The sequence below is a fragment of the Mus musculus genome, chromosome 11 (assembly GCF_000001635.26).
Source record: "Mus musculus strain C57BL/6J chromosome 11, GRCm38.p6 C57BL/6J".
Taxonomy (NCBI): domain Eukaryota; kingdom Metazoa; phylum Chordata; class Mammalia; order Rodentia; family Muridae; genus Mus; species Mus musculus.
This window is the reverse complement of record NC_000077.6, coordinates 52,807,423-52,829,102: the sequence shown is the minus strand read 5'-3', so window position 1 is coordinate 52,829,102 and position 21,680 is coordinate 52,807,423. Positions and strand designations below refer to the sequence as shown.

At 43.6% G+C, this 21,680-nt stretch overlaps 1 protein-coding gene across 3 annotated transcripts in view; it reads right to left on the bottom strand.

Moving 5' to 3' along the window:
- Fstl4 (follistatin-like 4) overlaps positions 1-21,680 on the bottom strand; it is a 427,962-nt gene that overhangs the window by 363,348 nt on the left and 42,934 nt on the right. For all 3 annotated transcript variants that reach the window (XR_388477.4, XM_006533539.4, NM_177059.3), the window contains exon 3: positions 14,445-14,478. Coding sequence is in view for 1 of the 3 variants with exons in the window: in NM_177059.3 (NP_796033.2) it covers positions 14,445-14,478 (34 nt within the window). In the remaining 2 variants the exon portion in view is untranslated. The remainder of the gene's footprint in view (positions 1-14,444; positions 14,479-21,680) is intronic.

Genomic DNA, 21,680 nt, shown 5'->3' with positions numbered 1-21,680 from the left:
TATAGAACCATATAGGGTTTGAGAGAACATAGGGAAACTGAACTTTGAAATTCATGAGCGAATCAAGACCCTGTTTCTGGCCTCCACCAAGCACCTGTGGATGGCTGGTCATGAGTTCAAGGTTGAGGCTCTAGTCTCCAGACCACAGGGAGCTCTCAGCACAGCTGCAGAAATGTTCATCTTAGGAGCCTCTGGGCTTGGGGGTTACTAATGTGTCTGTTGACATGTGACAATAAAGCTTGGTTTATTTTTTCTGTTTTAAAATTTCTATTTGTCTGAGTGTTTTCCTGGATGTTTGTATGTACACCACATGTGTGCCTGGTACCCACGGAGGCCAGAACAGGGTATTGGATCCCCTGGAGCTGAAGTTACAGACAGTTGTGAACCTCCATGTGGGCGCTGGGAACTGAACCCGGTGGATCTGAACTGCTCAGATCTGCTGCCTTCGGAAGAGCAAGGGCTCTTAACCACGGAGCCACCTCTCCAGCCCCAGAGAATAGTTTCGGCTCTGTTTTAAACTGTCATTATTTCAAACATGTTATGTCATGTGGTACTTAAACATCAGTATAGACAGGCACCTGAATGTGACTCGACTCTCCTTTTGAATATCCTGATTTTACAAATAAAGGATCATTACATTGACAGGTAAGTTCTTGCAGTATTTTATTTTAAAGAATACCACCCCAAAGGGTTTTTGTTTCTTTGTTTTTTAACTCTGATTTCCTATTGTTTTGTTGTTGCTGCTGCTGCTGTGTTGCTTGTTTTGAGATCCAATCTCAAGTAGCTGAGCATGGAATCCATCTCTCTTGAGCTGAGCATGACCCTGAACTTCAGATCCCCTTGCATCTGCCTCCTGTGTACTGGGGTTACAAGTACAGCCTACCATGCCTAGTGTGTAGTGCTGGGGACGGACCCTGAGCTATGGCCCCAGCCTCAGCCCCAGCCCCAGCCCCAGCTCCAATCCCAGCCTATTGAATTTTAATTTATAAACTTCCTCAAGTAAGCTTAATGCAAACACAGAACTGAATGTCGTAAGCTGTGTGACCTTGGACAAGTCCCTCACTGTCTCTGAGCTTGATTCATCTTCTAACACCAATGATAGTATCTTCACTCTTTCTAACTTACAGATTTTCTTTAACATGTCAGAAAGAAGACAGATTTGGGTTGATGAGATGGTTCACTGGGTAAAGAAAGGCGCTTGCTACCAGACAACCACCTCAGTGACCCAAGTGGTAGAAGATGGCTGACACTCACAGCTGTCCTCTGACTTCCATATGGCGCACATGTTGGTGCATACACAGACAAATGAGTGTAAAAATGAGAAGAGAAGGGAAACCAGACAGCACTCTGAGAGCAAAGTCAGCCAAGGAACACATCAAGACATTATTTCAAAGTCTTTAAAAGGGGGAAAGAGATCTCGTTGCCCACTTTTACAAACCTACCATCTTTAAAGACAAAGCAAGAGATCTTGTCATTTTCTGTATGGCTCAAGTGTCTAAGCAGGGTATCAGATTGGAGCCTCTGCTGTAATCTTTTCTTCTTGGCCATTGGATTCCCATCTTGTGTCTGAATGGCTCAGTGGCTCATGAAAATGATAGGACATCAGATGAAGTCACTGAGCTGCTGGGTGAGAGCGCTGCTTCCATCCAAAAGGAAATTCTACAGTACACAGGTTGTAGCTCCTTTCCTCCCCCGACTCTCCACTAGCCCCATGTCTTCTGATGTGTGTGTGGGGGGTGGGGGGTGGGGGGTGGTACTCCGCTTTTTTGTGGCTGCAGCAAGCCAGGGTTCCCAAGCAAGCAAGGCTTGCCATCTCCTAGAGCCCTGATGGTCCATTGTCCTCCACGCCTGTGGGCCATGTCATATGAAGAACAGAGTCCATGTTTGAGCCTGAACTTTGGGACAGAATAATATAAACACTGTCAGATATCCAAAGCAAATACATTTTCCCCAGGAGCCTCTGGGAAACCCATGGTTCAATTCTGTGACCAATTTCCTACAGAGCTAAGTCTTGACTTCCTCCACCCAATCTTTTTTTTTTCTTTCTATTTACAAAATGAGAGCGCATTGCTGCATCTCAGAAGGAGTTTATAGGGAACAAATAGGGCTATTCTAAAAATGTTTCCATTAGAACTCTTCTTGTCTGCAGAATTGAAGGGAGGGAACCTTTTGTGCCCAAACAGTCTGAAAGATGTGGACAGTGTGAACAGGGCATGGTGGTGCATGCCTTCAATCCTAGCACTCAGAAGGCAAAGGCAAGTTGGTCTCTGTTAGGCCAGTCTGGACTTCATACTAATACGCTGTCCCATCTCCAGAGCAGGCATGTTGGCCTTACAGATGCTTGTCCTACTGCTTCTGGCTTTTATGTCGGCTCTGAGCTCTGGTTCAGGTTCAAGAGGCAGGTGTGTGTTCCCACCAAGCCATCTCTCTGGCCCCAGGGAGTTTGTTGTTTTTAGCTTTTCTGCTTCCATGTCCCAGCTGTCCTTTAGGGATTCACCTTCCTCCCTGTCTTAGTCAGGGTTTCTATTCCTGCACAAACATCATGACCAAGAAGCAAGTTGGGGAGGAAAGGGTTTATTCGGCTTACACTTCCATACTGCTGTTCATCACCAAGGAAGTCAGGACTGGAACTCAAGCAGGTCAGAAAGCAGGAGCTGATGCAGAGGCCATGGAGGGATGTTCCTTACTGGCTTGCTTCCCCTGGCTTGCTCAGCCTGCTCTCTTATAGAACCAAGATTACCAGCCCAGAGATGGTCCCACTCACAAGGGGCCTTTCCCCCTTGATCACTAATTGAGAAAATGCCTTACAGTTGGATCTCATGGAGGCATTTCCTCAACTGAAGTTCCTTTCTCTGTGATAACTCCAGTCTGTGTCAAGTTAACACAAAACTTGCCAGTACAATTGACCCCTTGTCAACTTGACACACAAACACATCACTAGTAAGCCTCAACCATTAATTTCTTATTCATCCCCAAGATCTAAACAACTTTAAAAGTTCCAGGGTCTTTACATATTAAAAGTCAATCCCTTTAAAATATCCAATATCTTTTAAAATCCAAAGTCTTTTTACAATTAAAAGTCTCTTAACTGTGGGCTCCACTAAAATAGTTTCTTCCTTCAAGAGGGAAAATATCAGGGCACAGTCACAATCAAAAGCAAAAATCAATCACTAACCATCCAATGTCTGGGATCCAACTCATGATCTTCTGGGCTCCTTCAAGGGCTTGGGTCACTTCTCCAGCCATGCCCTTTGTAGCACACACGTCGTCCTCTAGGCTCCAGATACCTGTACTCCACTGCTGCTGCTCTTGGTGGTCATCTCATGGTGCTGGCATCTCCAAAACACTGCATGACCCCTTGAGTCCTGAGCCGTCAATTGCAACTGAGGCTGCACCTTCACCAATGGCCTTCCATGGCCTCTCACAGTGCTGAACCTCAGCTGCTCTGCGTGACCCCTTCATGCCTTCAAAACAAGTACCACCTGGGTGACCCTTACACATTACCAAGTCCCGCTGCAGCAGGAGTACAACCTTGGCTATCTCTGGAACATAGCCTCTTTGTGCTTTCAGAAAACACTTCCCAGAAGATGTCACCTCAACGATGCTGGTCTCTTGTTAATCACCGCTAATTTCTTAGCTCCAGCTAACCAGCATCAACAATAGTCCTAGTAATGCAAAAGTTTCACTTTATAGTTCTGGTATGTTGGTAATCACAGATGATTCTTCAGCCCCAGCTAACCAGAACCACAGAATCTTCCCAATTAAAATAGCAATGGCCCTGAAAAGAGTCTTTAATTTTCCTTCTGAAATTTCACAAGCCAGACCTCCATCTTCTGTACTGTTCTCAACATTATCTTCCAAGCTCCTATACAACATCTGACAGAACTCTTAACAACAAATAGATCTTCAAGCCCAAAGTTCCAACGTCCTTCCACAGTCCTCCCCAAAACATGATCAGGTTGTCACAGGAATACCCCACTCCTGGTACCAATTTCTCTTAGGGTTTCTATTCCTGCACAGACATCATGACCAAGAAGCAAGTTGGGGAGGAAAGGGTTTATTCGGCTTACACTTCCATACTGCTGTTCATCACCAAGGAAGTCAGGACTGGGACTCAAGCAGGTCAGGAAGCAGGAGCTGATGCAGAGGCCATGGAGAGATGTTCCTTACTAGCTTGCTTCCCCTGGCTTGCTCAGCCTACTCTCTTATAGAACCAAGATTACCAGCCCAGAGATGATCCCACCCACAAGGGGCCTTTCCCCCTTGATCACTAATTGAGAAAATGCCTTACAGTTGGATCTCATGGAGGCATTTCCTCAACTGAAGTTTCTTTCTCTGTGATAACTCCAGCTGTGTCAAGTTGACACAAAACTAGCCAGTATACTCCCAAACAGGATACAGCTGGTGACTTTCCCCTAGTCCTCACCCACTGGCTCAGGAGACTATGAAGGGAACCACAGCACCTCAGTGGGAGGCTGAGACTATGCTGCCTCTCTTCCCCTGAACTTGCCCTGTGAGGAGGAGGGTTGGCACTCACTGTAAGGGAAGTCAGCCAGAGAGGTGAACTGAAGGGAAGAGCCAGGTCTCTGGGACACATCAAGTGTGCCTGAAGACAGCAACCCCTGAGCCCAGATTGTCGAGTTACATCTAAGTCCACCAAATCATCTTTTTGGTTTGAACCAGTTGGGTCTTGTTATCTGACACAAGAAAGTGACCAGGGACTTTGTGCAACATTGAGGAGGGATATATCCAGAGAGACCCTCTTCTAAGACAGCCATGCTTTAGAGAAAGACTTGAGATTCTATATGGTGGTGGATTTTTATTGTCAATTGACTAGATTTATAATTCCCTGTCTTCAAAGATGGTTCCAGAGAAGACTGAGGACAGACAACCCGTGGCCCAAGGACAACACAGCTGCCTGTCTATATGCTACATCTCCCTGGGCAAATGTTTCCATTGCAGCTGTGACCATCTTTCCCCGGCACAGAGTCCAGGCTCTTTGGCCTCTTATATAAATTGAATACAAGTGATTCTCCTGGACCTTTTGGGCCTTCGGTGCCATGTTAGGACTACTGAGGCATCTGGCTTGGTGGTCTGAGAAGCTGTGAGAATTTTGGCCTTGTTAGCATGCAAACAGCCACTGTGGGACTACTCAGCCCTATCACATAATCTGGTCTTAGTCTCTATTATATATGTATGTGTATATGTGTGTGCATGTGTATATGTATGTGTATATGTGCGTGCATATGTATATGTATGTGTATGTGTATGTATGTATGTGTGTGTATATGTATATATATATACATATATATATATACATATTTTTTTCTAATATTCTACCTTGAATAGAATATCCAGAGGGTTGTTCTACCAGGAAATGATATCCTTTCTACTGAGCAAATTCCATTACACTCTATAGTCGACCCCTCTAGTGTAAGGAGGTAGCCAGATATGGCACACAGGTAGCCTTTCTGTCTGCAGGACCTTCCTGTATCATCTCAGCTAACTCAGCTACCAGGGACCACAGATCCTCATCTCTGTATACACAGCACTCTTCAATTACCTCAAGGAAACTTCCATTAGCAACCAATGACCTAGGAATTGTGTCATCTGTGCACAGAGAGTGGTTTCTCCATAACCAGTACTAACTGTCCAACATGGCTCCAGGACATTGCCTTTGGGGTAATGAAAGAACACCCAAGTGTGGCCTGCAGAGACAGGGGAAGATAGGAGTTGCTAATCCTAGATAGGGGTAAATTAGCTCTGTGCATCATCCCACAGTGCCAACCACACCCAGATACCTCCCAAGCCCCACCACTGGCTAAACCCTTGGTCCCAGGAGGCTGTGGGTTTTCAACAAACCACTGCTTTAGTGCCCACCCACCTGCTCGTTTTTCCAGCACATGGTCCTGACTTCCTGGAGACATCGAGGCAAGGTCTTCTTTTCTAGGGTGAGGTCTAACATTACACACCAAGCCTCTATAAGCAGGCCTGAAGCAGTTCCAGGAACTGAATGGAATCCCTGGGCAAGAAATACCAAACCCAACCAAATAGGAGTGTAGAGAGACCCATGAGCAGGTTATAACTCATTGGTCCTCCTATGGTCACTTGACCTGAAAAGGCCCTTCAGGGTCACCACAGCTGGTTCCTCACCATGTGTATCCAAGAAGACACAATTGTGATGCTCCCATCATAGGATGGAAGGGGAAAAAAAGCCAACTGCTCAGTTAGTAAGGCTGATAAATCATGAAAGAACATTGACAGCCTTGCTAATTTAGATGAGCTACTTCCTCCTTCAGCTTGGTCCCAGTTTGGACTCTGCTCATGCCAAAGCAGAGAAATTAAAGATTTGTTAAGAGACAACGCGATCTGAAAATAATGAGATGGCACAGGTTTGGGAGGTGGGGCTGTTAAAAAGAATTTTTAAGAGGTAAACTAATTTTGATGACAGCCAGAGAATTAGGACATAATGGTCAGTTGGTTCTCTACTTGTTTCCTAATAAAGAAAAGTGCTGGGTGACAATGAGACAAAGAGACAGAAATAAATGGTTCTTAAGTCACAGATAATTAACTCCAAAGGCTTGCTGATGGCACATTAATATGCTGGAGCAAACAGCTTCACAAAGCATCAGTGCTTACAGAGAGGAGACCATTTCAAAGGTTGCTAAAAAGTAGAGAGTCCTGCTTTGGGGGCTAAGAAAGGAAGGAAGATGACAAATGTCAATCTTAACTTTTGCTGGATGCTCAAGGGAGCTGCAACTTCTGCACAAGGACCTGGTAGGACCCATTGAGTGTCCCTATCTCCCCCATCTCCTGGACACCTTGAAGGGTTGGGTTGTAATGAGGAGACCTGGGGAAGAGCTGATCTCACAGTCCTTGTGAATCTGCAGTGGGTCATACCTTTGGGGGAATTGTGCTGGTTAACTGTAACAGTCAACATGACACAACCTAAAATGACCCAGGAAGAATGCCTTAGTTAAGGACTTATTTAAATCTGATTGTCCTGTAGTGATATCTCCTGTGGGAATTGTACTGATAATTAATTGACTCAGCCCACTGTGGGCAACACCATTCCCTAGACTGGACTCTGAACTGTGTAAGATCAAGAAAACTTCCTGAGTGAGCAAGCAAGTGGCAGGGGTGCATTGTTTCTCTCTGTTCATGACTATGGATGTAGTGTAACAAGGTCCTGGTTGATGCAACTCCCCTATAATTATGACAGCAATTTGGAATTGTAAACCTTAATAACCCTCTTTTCCCCCTATTATTTCTTTGGATCAAGGTATTTTATCACAGAAACAGAAATGAAAGTAGGACAAAAATCATTATCTATTTGACAGTGTGACTTCTCATGAACTCTGGGAAGATATCCCTGGTCCTGGGCCAAGTATTACAATGGTAATTCCCAAGGATTCGCTCTAGGAGCACGGTATTTAAGAGGTGTTTGTAGAGTATGGAGGAACTGTGAGATGGTTCAGCAGGCAGCTTTGCCTGATGATCTGAGTTCAGTCAACAGAACCCACATGGAAGAAGGAGAAAATCAACTCCTGCAATTTGTCCTCTGACATCCACAGGCTGTGACAAGTGCTTGTGCGTGCATGTACATGCATGCATGTACACACAATTATGCAACCACAAATAAAAATGCTTGAGTGTAGAACCCCTGCCCTTGAATAGACACCCTTGCAGCAGGCTTGCCCATTTCCCACCTACCTTAAGACAGCTGGGTACAACTCTATCTGCTACAAAAAGGACAGCGTGCCACAGAAAAAGCCGATCTCCTAAGTCAGGACTGTAAAGAGGCGGGTCGCATGCTCAACTTCTTTGAGCCCAGCATGTGTGTAAGAATGAGCAATGCTCCAGTGTTGGGGAGGGAAGGGTTAGGATGTGAGGAACTCCTCATCTAGCCTTGGATGAAGTCTGGGACTGAAAGGGACTCATTGGTTCGAACACTGTCAACTCTGGTTGGTTTTCTTTATGTTCCCTCCATCTGTGGCTAGTAAAGAAGTTAGTCTCTCCACTCCCACCTCAAAAAAAAAAAAAAAAAAAAAATCCTGGGAGTTCAATCATCTGTTTCAGCCCAGAGTCAGCTATTTCACATTAGACTAAGACACATTATGCAGGCAACTGAGAGATCCAGGAAACATCTGCTAAACAAAATCAGAATTAATGGCAAACACCACAAGGATCTTGATATCTGAAGTTCCCCCAGATGCACAGAACAATAAAGGGGCCATTAGAGGCAGCTGTCGACTGGGAATGGATTCCAGGGGTTTTCAGGAAGCCAGGGTTCCAGTTTCCAACTCAATGAATGTAGGCAGGTCCTGTTTAGTTGGGGGATTTGCATTGCTAAGCAGTCTAAGTACCCAGCGTCACCCAGGATAAGGGTGACAGTCTCCCTCCTTCCTTTCCACTCCTCTGAAGATAGCAGCAGCCTTGCCCTCCCAGTCTCACTATTGTCTTGCTGAAAAGCCAGGCCCCCCAGCTGGCTAAGTCTGGAACACAGTAAGTGAACCATCCTTGGGAGGGCCAGTAATCTAACATGACACCCCAGTGCCCAGCTCCAAACTCAAGCCCCTAATCACAGCACAATCACAGACATCTGGAATAGCTTACAGATCACCTCCTGCCCTTCAGAGATAGCTGACAAGGGCTGAATTATCCAAGCCACTTGCTCCACACTCTGGGGTGCTCCCACAGCTGTAATTCAAAGAGATGGGATCAGTCAGAGAAAGTGCTGGAGTGAGTAGATGGGCTCTGGCAGGTACAATCAGCACCTGCCCTCTTCGTGGACACGGGAGTGTCTCAGAAGGACCAGGGTTGGCAACTCTTCACTGTGTAGTTTCAGAAAAGGTTGAAATTAAATTTCAGGTGTCTGGAGAGGGATGAAAAAAAAAAAAAAAAAAAAAAAAACCACTGTGCTCAACCTAGGAAGACAGCTCAGTGGACAGAAGACTTGATGGAAGTGAGACTGTGAGTTCAGGTCCCCATCATCCATGTAAAACGTAGGACAGGATGCTGAGTCTGTAATTCCAATGCTGCTGGACAGGTGAAGATAAAAGGATCCACAGAGCTTAGTGGCCAGCTGGCCTCTAAGGACACATGTCCTGGCCTAGAGGCACCCAGTGGTCTTGTCCTATCCCAATCTTTATTACTGTAAAGTGAGTTCCAGGTTCAGCAAAGATACCTAACACTCACCCTCAACCTCCATATGCATATGCTTCTACACACACAGGTATAAACACACACAAAATGCACACACACACACACACACACACACACACACACCACGTTGAGTTTTTTAGTTGTCCAGGGAAAGATGTAAAAATTCTCGTTCTGGAAAGCAGACAGAATGTAGCCATGGCAGCTTTCCTGTGCAGCCATTACAGGTGGGCTCTGAACATTAGGTTCAAGGTCAGTCCAGGGCTCTCATGAAGAAGCAACAGTTTTGCTTCTCTAAGTAGAACAGGTGTCCGGGCCTAGAGACTCTCTGTGGTCTTGTCCTACCTCAGCCTTTACTACTATAAGAGAGTCATTACCATAAGCCTAACTTCATGAGACGCAGGTGGCACTCTCAACTTTTTTGAGTTTAGCATGCGTACAAGAATGAGCAGTGCTCCAGTGTTGAGTAGTGAAGGGTTGAGGTGTGGGGAATGTCTCACCTAGCCTTGGTTGAGGCTAGCTATGGAGGCTTGGTAGCCAGTGGTATGTGCTATGCACCTGATGGGGATGAATCAAGATCAGACAACTTAAACAGCCACCACTTATACGTGTGGGGTGCAACCGAGAGGCAGAAGTCCTATGTGGGGAAGGAGGTTCGGGCAGAGTCCTTGTCACCACTGGTAACATGGAAAGGAAAAAGGAGTCTCAAGTATAAGATGCTGTCTGCTTAGCTAAAGGTCAAGGGACATAAAGAATTCTCTGAAACTCATAGTGAGTAAGTCAGCATCATTGTGCCCACGTCGCCATTCCAGGCAGGCTCAGCTCTGGTGCCTGGCCACTGAGGAGCTTTTCCCTTGCCTGGATCGGATCCACTACAGCAGGCCTTGCAAAGGCACCAAGTGCAGTGGCAGCCATGAACACCAAGACAGCAAAGTTAAATTGTTCCATCCCATAGGAAGCTTATTTGGGGAAACTATTATCTTCCTATTATCTTCCTTGCTGAGAGTGGTATTTAACACAAAAGCCAGAGCAATCCTGCAGCCCAGACAAACTCAACTGCAGCCATGCAGCTCATCCGGTTCTTAGAGTTCAGCACTTTCTGAATGTACTGTGCCCCAGCACCACTGCATTAAAGTACCACAAGCCAGGAGGCTTCAAAAGCAGGAATTCATTTTTCTCTCAGTTCTGAAAAATCAGAAGACAAAATCAAAGAAAGGGTTGGTCAGACCATTCACGATCCCCGCTGATGGCTCTAGGGAATAGTCCTCCCACGCCTCTTCCTAGCCAGTGCTTGCCAGCAATGCCCTGCTCTGTCTTCACACGGCACTCCCCTTCTGTGTCTATAGAGGATGTTCGCACTGCCATTCATGGGACTAAAGCCAAAAGTGATCCAGTATGACTTTATCTTAACTTGGTATGTCTATTGTCTATAGAGATCTTATTAAGTAGGTCTCTATTTAATAGAAGGTCATGTTCACAAATTCTGGCTTATTATTTCACTATGCTATATTTTTTTGTCAATCTGTATTTTTCTTTGAGAACAGAGTCTCAAAATATAGCTGCACATTCAGCCCATAACACCAAGCTTATTTGAACCTAAAGCCCTTTCATCAATGCATCACCCAGGAACATATAATATTACCAGAGATGGCAATGCACTCTGAAGAACTAATGGTATTTTTAAAACTTATAGTAACAATCCAGAATAGCTATTTTAAATTATCTTTTTAAAACCCAAAGGTCTTGGGTCCTCACTAGTATATCATAAAGATGAGACCAGGGTTCAGAAGGGCAACTTGTACTTAGTTCAAGAAATAATTATCATCACAAGGTCCTAGGCAGGGTGATGGGAAAGTCATCAGCCATCAGCCAGCTTACTCAGCTGTGAACTGGGAAAGCTACAGTAGCAATCAGCCGGCAAGACATGTGTACAATAGTGGCATGAACGTTAGGGGGCTGACCAACCACCTTATGATTTGATATAAGGCCTGTTTCATAGGAGAAGCTGTGTGGCTGATATCATAAATCCAGCCAAGAAGCCATGGCTGGGGAGGCCCTACTATGTTGTTAAATGGACACAACATCAAACTATCTTCAGCTTCCCAAGGGGTAGGATCAAGATGTAATTGTCCCTCTATACCCATAGATTAATGACACTCTCAGCCCTCACCAGAGAAGTTCCTTTGTGCAGTGGACAGTGTTTAACACAGAAATTCATAACTGGTCAAAATGCAGGGAATATATGACTATGGGGTACTCAGGTAGAATTGGAACATCTACATCAGAGCTCTTGTGCCCAAGGTTTAGGAAACATCAACAAAGGGGCAGAGATATTCTAAGAGCAAGCAGTCAGAAAGAACTGGACACGGGACCAGTACACTTGAACTCATCTCAGTTATAGTTGCCTACCTGAGATCAAGCCATTCAGCAGTCCAGCATAGATGGGAGGGGCTCACTACCTCCAACCCCTACCTTAGGAACCATGGACAGCTGATGGCTGCTAAGGGAGAAAGAGTCATTTTCTTTAAGGGTGTGGCATCTGACAGGTTGCCTTTGCCTCAACAGATGCCATCAGATGCATTTGCATATAAGCAGCACAAATTGGACACAACAGTTTATGAGAAAAAAAATACATCAAATTGAGGGGGTAGTGGCAGGGGTAGGTCAGGGATGGATTGAAGGAATAGGGGTGAATACATTGCATGTACAAATGAAGTTCTCAAATATAATAATAGTCTATTAATAGGGAAATACATTAAATGAATTACAGGTCTTGGCCTAGGATTGTGGGGAAGTTGGAGAGGAACACAAGAGGTTTCTGATTTCAGGTGATGAGTAGGGTGGATTGGCAGCATAAGCCAAATGCTTCAGGAAGGAGTTAGATGCTATGAAGTAGAGGTGACTTGGGATAAAGCCCAAAGCACACAGGCTACAGGAGCACTGAATAAAGCCACGGGCTATCACCTCCCTCGTCCCTGCCCCTCTGTAATTCAGTCTAGACTCCATCATCTCCCAGAATACCAGTAGCCTCTCTCAGGCCTTGCCACACAGACTTAGTCAACACTTCCAGAAGTCACAGTGGGAGACTGCCCTGGGTCAGATGTCTGAGACATTAAACCTTAGGCAGAGCTGGTGTCTGTGAGTCAGGTATAGAAATGAAACCAAACACAACCTATGTGGAAAATTCTCTTAGATTCCATAGTCAGGAGGCTGACGTTTTAGACTCAAAGTCTCTCCTGAGCACCCTGGACGCCTCTGGGCTTGGAGAACTGAGCAGGACTGAACCCTTCTGTTGCAGGTAGAGTTGGAGCAGCATGCGTGTAGCTAGACAATAATGACCTACTTTTCTTGATAGGAATAATTCGGTGAAATTTCCACAGCACCTCTATTATCATTTTTTTATACTAAATACTGTTCAGAACATTGACCCAACCCATGGCAGGGGCTTCTCAGGTCTCCAAAACCCTGGATATATCCTTCAAGGCCCCAATCTCCCTTTCTCACTGGTCTGTGGCAAACAAGCATCGACATCAAGCTATTTCAAGAACTCTTAACCATTTGACGCTAACATTAAAAAAAAAAAAAAAAAAAAAAAAAAAAAAAAAAAAAAAAAACCAAAAACCCAAAAACCTAAGGAAGACATCATTCACAGTTGGAGAAAACTAAGTTTGGGGTGTCAGGAGAGACCTGCTAATAACAGCCCAAAGAGCAGCGTGTCCTCAGTCAGTCACTGTGGATGCTGATGTGGGAGCCGGGCTGTGAATGAAGACAGAATAGCCCACACATGTCTTTTCTTTCCTGGCATACTCAACCTCAGCCTTTGAGGGAGTCTAAGCCCTGTACGTTCCAAAGTATTTTAGACATTTTTGTCTTTGAAAATAAATACAGAGGGCTGCCCCACAACTCCAGCCTAACCAGAGACATCTTCAACATACAGACAGTAAGATTACAAAAAGGTTAAGTTTATATGTGATTCCTTCGTGCAAATTAACTGCAGACATTGTCAGCGAGAGGACAGCTTATTATTCAGAGCCACGCGGTTCGTGCCAATGTCTACCTTCATTACAGCTACTTCTTTCCAGCTGACAGTCACCGTTCCCACTGGGAACACAATTTTCAAAAACACGCCCCCCCCCAATCTACCTTCCTCCAATTTAACTTGCTATCAATATCCAAAGAATGTGGTTCACCCTGTTGGTGTGGTCCCGAGACCACTGCACTCTGAACACATGGAAGCCAGAAAGTTCACTCTAGAATCAGATTGCCCAGGTCCTCTGGATTTATGGTTTTAGAAGCATAGATGGCAGCCATTTCTCTGGGTGTCCGGTGTGGACAGTACTGCCAGCACGTTATCAAGCTCTTAAGTGGCATGCCGGTACCACAGCTATCCAAGCTTCTTGTTATACTCCATAACACGGATGCTAACTAACCAGGAGGAAGGATATGTTTGGCTTAGGAGGCAAGCATGTTTTTCTACCCCAGTATTCTCCTCTTGGAGACAGTACAGTGGAGGAGAGTGGGGTTAGGGCGAGAATCAAAGCCTACATGTGAGACGGAGAACACACTATGGTTTCCGACTTTATTTGCTCCCTTCTGTCCCTACAATAAAGAGATGATTCAACAAATCGCACAAAAGACATTCTCTCATTAGAGACTAGCTGTTACTGAAAGTAAATAAAAGAAATTTCCGTTAGACGATTCTGAAATTGCCGTCCGTACATGCTTACCTCTGAGACCAGAGAACAAATGTGCCAGAGGAAGGCTGGCAGGGAAAATGGAACATCGTGGAATTGTTTTCAAGGGGGAAATTAATTGGTTATTTCTATTCTGGCTTAGCTGAAGCTGTAAAAATCTGATCAGAAGCATTTTTCATAGTGGCGATGCCTACCCAACAATGAAACAAACTCCCCAAATTCTAAACCATTTTTCATTTGTTTGTTTTGTTGTGGTTATCATTAATGACTTCTTCTGCTTGAAACCAAATGACTGCAAATGTCACCCCCAAATGAGGGTCTCCTTCAGAGACCATGCATGTGGTCAGGAGTGAGCCAGTCCCCTGGAGCCGCCTCTGACACTTGAAGGTACAAGCCTTGTTTTCACAGGCAAACCCAGCCTTAAGTTCTTGTGTCTCTTGAGCCAAGAAGCAAACAGCTAGCAGGCAGGAAAGCTTGGCATTTCAAAGAACAGGCTGCCCATAGGCTGGCGTTCATCTTAGATTCAGCCAAACCACTTCCAAAATGTCAGCACTGGGAATGATAGAGATATAAGTAATTTTTTCCTACCTTCTCTTCTTGTGACTTCAAAGCCTCTGGTTTCCTGGAAGGAAAGAGAGATGTGGTTTTGAAGAATAATTCATAGGTACAGAAGGAACAGATACTTGCAAATGACTCTGTCTTGTTAGTTATATTTTCTCCAGATGGTGGATCAAATGGTAAGGTCAGAATGTTAGGTCTTCTCACCTCACACAGCATGTGTGCACACATGTGCAGCCACGTACATGGGTCAATACACATACACACTTGTAAACAACTTATTACTTTGGGGGCTTAGAATTTAAAAATACATTATTGGGGCTGGAGAGATTGAGTATGCATTGGTTTTCAGAGGACCCAGTGGAGCAGTTCACCTGTAACTCCAGCTGCAAGGGATCTGACACTCCCTTTTGTCCTCCTCTAGCAACTGCACTTTTATGGACACCCAACACATCCATACATATAACTAAGGATAAAATAATTAAAAATACATTGCTGCTCCGGAGAGATGGCTCATTGGTTAAGAGCTGTTCTTCTAGAGGTCCTGAGTTCAATTCCCAGCAACCACATGGTGGCTCATAAGCATCTGTAATGGGATCTGATGCCCTCTTCTGGTGTCTCTGATGACAGCTACAGTGTACTCATATACATAAAATAAAAACAATATTAAAAGATACACTGCCTGTCATACTATGTATTCTTTATGTACAGCTTGGGCCAGTTCCAAGTATTAAAAAGGACTCTGTCCCAGGGTGTAGTCCTATGCTTTGTCCCATCTCAAGGTGCTTACAATGGCTTCAGAAGAAAATGTCATGTGGTGTCTGATTAAAGCCAATTCATAGTTTCTAAAGGCTCATGGACAGTTTGGAGAGTGAGTCTAGGTCACTGGGCTAAATTAAGCACTTTGCTTTTCCTAAGCTAATCTCAAGAATATTTTTGATGCCGGCTCTGTGCAGTACAATAAGCAAACTATTTCAGGAACTACCCAGGTACCACAGGATGTCTGCATTAATATTCAGTTGAGCAGGGAGCTTCAGAAGAAATACACATTACTGAGAAATCAAAGGGCGATTTGCCTTGATAAATGCCAGCATTTCGAATTCAGCTCGAAACAAGGAAAATTATTTTTTAAGAGAATCTTTGAACATGGTGCTGAATAATGGGCAAAATTTCAGGCAGGGAGAGTAGAGGGAGAGTGCACCAGGACGAGGGGATGAGAGGGCAGGAGGCAGCACACTGAATGAGTATACAGTAGGCTCAGGGAGAGGAGGAAGGTCCCAGTGAGAAGAGTTAAAGGGAGGAAGGCTGGCAGCACCCACCATGGCTTCACAACCGAAGTGAAGAATCTACAACTCAGCAGAAATGACCAGGTGAAGATGAAAACTGCAAAGACTGAGATACACTAGGACTCCGCACTGTCTAGTAAAAGGAAACAACAAATGTGGACCTCCCCCTCCCCCCACCAAGATCACTCAACTGCACAGCACAGTAGGCAGTAGCATGGTCTTTCCCACCCTGGCATCCTCCTGTGGTCAGGAGAGGGCAGCAACAACAGAGGTGAAGAACAAGATGCCACCCTTTCCTGCCTTTGATGGTTAGTTGCCACACACACCCAGTCACCTGGAAAAAGAGTCACACTTGAGGAATGAGCTAGCTTATTTGGCCTGTTGGCCTGTGCGTTGGGGGTTGTCTTGATGTTTAATTGATGAGGAAAGGGCCCAGCCCATTGTGGGTGACACTGTTCTTGACCAAGGGGATTCGGTCCTACACAGGAGTGAAGAGAGCTAGCTGAGCATAAGCAGCAGGCAAGCAAGGCTGTGTTGTGTCCTTTGTCTCTCTTCTCTTGCCTGTGGATATCGGGTGACCAGCTGCTCATGTTCCTGCTTCTGCTTCCTCTCACTGATAGAATGGAATCTGCAATTGTAAGCCCAATAACCCCCTTTCCTACTGACTTGCTAGAGAGAGGATGCTTTACACAGCAACAGAGATTAATCCAGGCCCCTCAAATGATTTCTCTCATGAGTGAAAAGCCCTAACGGGGACCAGTGGGTGACGCGTGCAATATAAGGCGGGTGAACAAACAGAAGCACAACACTCAGCAGTGTTGGATCTATTGATACCAGGAAACACGCATCCTGAAGGCTGGACCTGGGGGGATCATCTAGGCCAGGGTTCAGAGAAGTGACATGGAGACAGGAATGATGATATACGATATATAAGTCCAAAGAAAAGCCCTATTCTCTCAAACTGCTTCTCAGCAGCTTATTCCTGGCCCTGGCAACTCCACCCCTTACAAACCACCACATATATATAGTATTGTGAATGTAGAGGTGGGTATAATCAGCTCTTATGCTCCCAGGAAAGCCTTTATTTCCACAAATTTGTTATTGCGGTTGCATAAAGCATATGCATTAAGGAATACAGTTGTCAAATAACATGGCACGCCTAATCATTTCTTCAGGTCTATATTTGCTTCTTTTAGGAGTAGTAAGGGCTGGGGAGTAAGGGCTCTACTTCCCACACAAGCATGGGGACCTGAGCTTGGGTCCTCAGATCCTATGAGAATTTAGACATGGTAGCATGTGATACATATATAGATATAGATATAGATATAGATAGAGATAGAGATAGAGATAGAGATAGAGATAGAGATAGAGATAGAGATAGAGATAGAGATAGAGATAGAGATATAGATAGATAGATGTATAGATGTATAGATGTATATATATATGTATATATATGTGTGTATATATATATACACACACACACACACACAAACACACATACACACACATACACACACACATTTACATATAATATATATATATGAAAGCATAGCACAGCGCATGTGTGGTGGTCACAGATGGACTTGCAGGAGTCTCTTCTCTCCTTCCACGATGTAAATCTGGGGATGGGACTCAGGCTGTCAGGCTTACTGCTAAGCACCTTACCCACGGAGCCATCTCACTGGCCCAGCAACCAATTCTTATATTGATGTTAAAACCAGCCACTTGACTGAACTTCCTATTGTTTGTGGCAGTTCTCATTGATTCTTTTGGGATTCTTTTTTGCAGCTTTTAGGAGCTGCTGTGGTTTTATAACCAATAAAAAGCAGCTTTGACTGGTGGGTTTTTTCACCTGCAAGTGACAAGGGTCTTCTGTCTTTAACGCCAGTTCTGCTGTCTCTTGTCTTATTGTTAACTTCTCCCTTAACTTGATATTAAATTCTTCAAGCTGGGAACAGTGGCACATTCTTGGAATGCCAGGACTTGGGAGATTGAGGCAGGAGGATCACCACAAGTTTGAGGTCAGCCTAAGGTATGGCATGAGACTCTGGCCTGACCTGCTAAAATGAAAATAGGATGCAGACAGAGTGAGTACTTTTATCTTGTTTCTGACACCTAAGAGAGATTCTTCAGTGTCTCCCTATTGGAGAAGTGAGTCTTTGGCAGAGGTATGTTAACTACACTAATGCGATCAATACACATTTCATTGGGTTTCACGTAAATAATGCGCTGGGTAAAGCCGCGTGTCCCCTTACTCGATTATTTACTGTTTCCCTTTGTTGTGTGAGGGTTGGAATGGAGCCAGTATCTGTTCCACTCTTGCAGCCTGGGTACTGTAAAAGAACAGGTGCTTGATACATATTTGTTGAATAAAAAATAAAATAAAATACATATGCCTTGAATTTTATCAAGTGCTACTTCTGAATTTATGCAGATAATTATTTTTTTCCTTAGCTTTATTAACAGCATGGCTTATAAAGTAGATTTTATTATCTTTCTGGAATAAGCTTTTCTAACTCATAATGTACTTTTAAAACCATGATCTTGGGGGCCAGAGAGCTGGCTCAGCTGTTAGGAGCACTGGCTGCCTTTTCAGAGGATCAGGGTTCAGTTCCAGCACTCACACAGAGAATCACAAACCATGTCTAACTCCAGTCCCAGGGAATCGGAGGCCCTCTTCTGGCTTCGATGGGCACTGTCTACATGTGGTGCACACATATACATATAGGTAAACACCCTTGCACATATAATTAAAATAAGTAAAAATAAAAATTTTTTTTTGAGACAGGGTTTCTCTGTATAGCTCTGACTGTCCTGGAACTCACTTTGTAGACCAGGCTGGCCTTGAACTCAGAAATCCGCCTGCCTCTGCCTCCCGAATGCTGGGATTAAAGGCGTGCACCACCATGCTCAGCATAAGTAAATATTTTAAAATGTGATTTGAATACAGTCTTCTGTGGTTTTAAGTATGTTTTATAGTGATCCATCTACGATTTTATATTTATATTCATCAGTGAGGTTGGGGTAACTATAGATTTCAAAAATTAAAAGACTTCTAGCTTTTTTTGTAATAAATCTATAAGTTTTCCTATTACCATAGCTTGATATGGTTTACATAAAAGCAGAAGAGATTGGAGTATGGCCCATATCAGTCATCTTAGCTCATGGGAAGGAGGAGATCGGGGTGAGAACTCCAGGCCGAGCTATAAAGTGAGATCTTGTTTCAATTTTCAATAAAAGTGAGGTGGAAGTGAGATTATCTGATGTTTTAAGGTTTCTCACTTATATTTTTTCTGTTATTGATTAAACTGAGAGAAGAGATTAAACTTGTCTTGCGTCTATCATTTTGGTCAGTGGCTGGTTGATATTAAAATCCCTAAACTTTACTCTAAAGCTAATGGTGGAGCCAGGCTGGGGGATTAGAAGCTCTTCCTTGCTGCCAGTGGCTTGTAAACATCTCCTCAGTGCAGTGGCTGATGGGAGAGACACACTCAAGTTTACTATTGGACAGACAAGGCTGGGAAACACCTACAGAGTCTTCTTATTGGAGCAAGTGAGAATATGTGCATTGATGCTGAGCCAATAGCAGTCCAGGGGTGTGCTGGAGAAAGGAATAAGAGGAAAGAATGGGAAAGAGGGGACACAGGGGTGGGGCTGGCACAGGACACAGGGCAGGGGGATCTGGCACAGAAGCAGAGTCAGAGCGAAGGAGAGTGTGGCTTCAGCTGATGTGGGAACTATGCAGTGGTGTGCCAACACTTGAGAAGTGTTCTGTGATTCTCGATGTTAAAATGTTGTAACAGAGAGCCACTGTAAGGAGGCTGTGCCTGGGTGTGCTGCTTTGGGAAGCAGTTATCTCCACACTTCCCCTTTCTCTGAAACACACAACAGAGAGTGGCATGCTATCAGGGTCAATGTCCCTGTTGTGACCCAATGTGGCTAACCTAGCTTAGTGTCAGGGCATATTGCTCTACAAACGTCCTACTTCTGCTCACACTTCAGCAAATACTTCAACTCAAAGAATACACGAGATAAAAACTCTACATCAATGACCAGGTAGGCATGGCTAAGAGAAGCCTAAAGACCCAATCCTGGAAATCCACCTATATGCTACAGCAGAGATAAAGAAAGTCACACCAATAAGACCCTGCAGCAAAAGTAGTTTCCAGAACACTTAGAGTTCATAGAGTTCATAGGCCATAGAGTACTGAGTCTACCCCATAAACTCTAGTGTCCATAACAGTAACTCCCCAGATGTAGTAGAAGGGCCCTGCACTCTCACACCTGTGAAGAAAGCAGACGCTAAGGCTCTGGTGTAGTGTGCATGGTCCCAGATACATGAATCCTCCCAAAAGAAATAACAGAAAAACTATACTACAAAATCCAAATAAAAATACATTCAACACATCACAGCAAGTTGGTGTCCAAAGACACCACCAAGAGAAGGCTATTCTCTAAAACATCTCTAATACAAAATTAGAGGACATTCATGACCAACAGTCCCATAAATCTCATCATAGAAGCATGGAAGGTGAAGGCAACATGACTTATCCCCAAAGTCATATTCCTTAACAAATAACCACCAAGATACTGAAGTAGATGAAATGACAGGTAAAGAATTCAAAAGAATGGCTTTTAAAAATCTATAAATTCCAAGAAAAAATGCATGGAAACAGCTGGAAAAATTAAGGAATACAATGTAGAATACTATGGGTCACTCAATAAAGGGAGGTGGCGAGAAACAGAAATCTTATAAATGGAAAGCTCACTGAGTCAAATAAAAAAACTCACTCAAAGCCAGTAAATGAGATTAAGCAGAAAAGAGGATTTAAGATTTTGAAAACAAAGTTGAGAAATGAAGATATCCAAACAAATTAAGAGAAAATAAAATAACTTATGAACAGGCATATAAGAAATTATGACATGATTAAAAGACCAAACTGATTTTTGATATATTATAAAGTGATATGGAACTCACAAAAAGCCATACAAAGATATATTTACAAAATAATAGCAGATATTTCCCCAAATCTTGAGAAAGATATGAATATCTAGGTGTAGGAGGTATTGAGAAACAGAACAGACACACCAGACTACACAATGAAGAATGCACACTGAAAACTACAAGAAATAATAAGAAACAAATACAACTCACTACACAGGTAAACCCAGAATAACTATAGATTTTTTTAAACACAAACTTTTAAGGACAGGAGCACATGGACCAATGTATACCAAATCCTGAAAGAAAACAACTTCTAAACTACATTACTGTAGGAATGTAAAGTTGTTCTCTGAGCTAAACAAGAAATAAAGATGTGCCAATATAATTATAATATAAAGGAATTTGTAATCCATAAGCCGATGTTATAGGGAAAACTTAACAGAATTCCATATACACATGAGAAAGAATAAAGCTAACCATTAGCATACAGAAAGAAAGTAAACTCTAGTAGAAGCAGAGATCAGCAAGCTAACATTAAGGGGAAAAAAATCCAACATCAGAAAAATAACAAAGAAAAGGAATTAGGATGTACCTTTGCTTTATATCTCTGAATATAAGTGACCTCTATTAAAATACATGAAATAGATATCTAGATTTTTAAAAACAAGATTCAATTGTTTGCTGGATGCAAGAAACACACTTCACTAGCAAAGACACAGATAGACAGTAAAAGGATGGGAAATGACATCCTAAACAAATGGAATCTGGAGGAGAGCAGCAATTCCTACGCTTCCATCAAATAAAGAACACTCCAAGCCAAAATTAGTAAAGCAGATATCAAGAAAGAATACTGATTATAAATATTTATATGCCCTGAATATTGGTACACCAAATTATAGGACACAAGTAATATCAAACAAAAAGGACTAGATAGACATCTATACACTAGTAGTGGGTAACTTCAGATCTCTTCTCTCACCAGTGATAAGTCATTCAAACTAGTAATCAACAATGAAAACGCCAGAGTTGATTCAC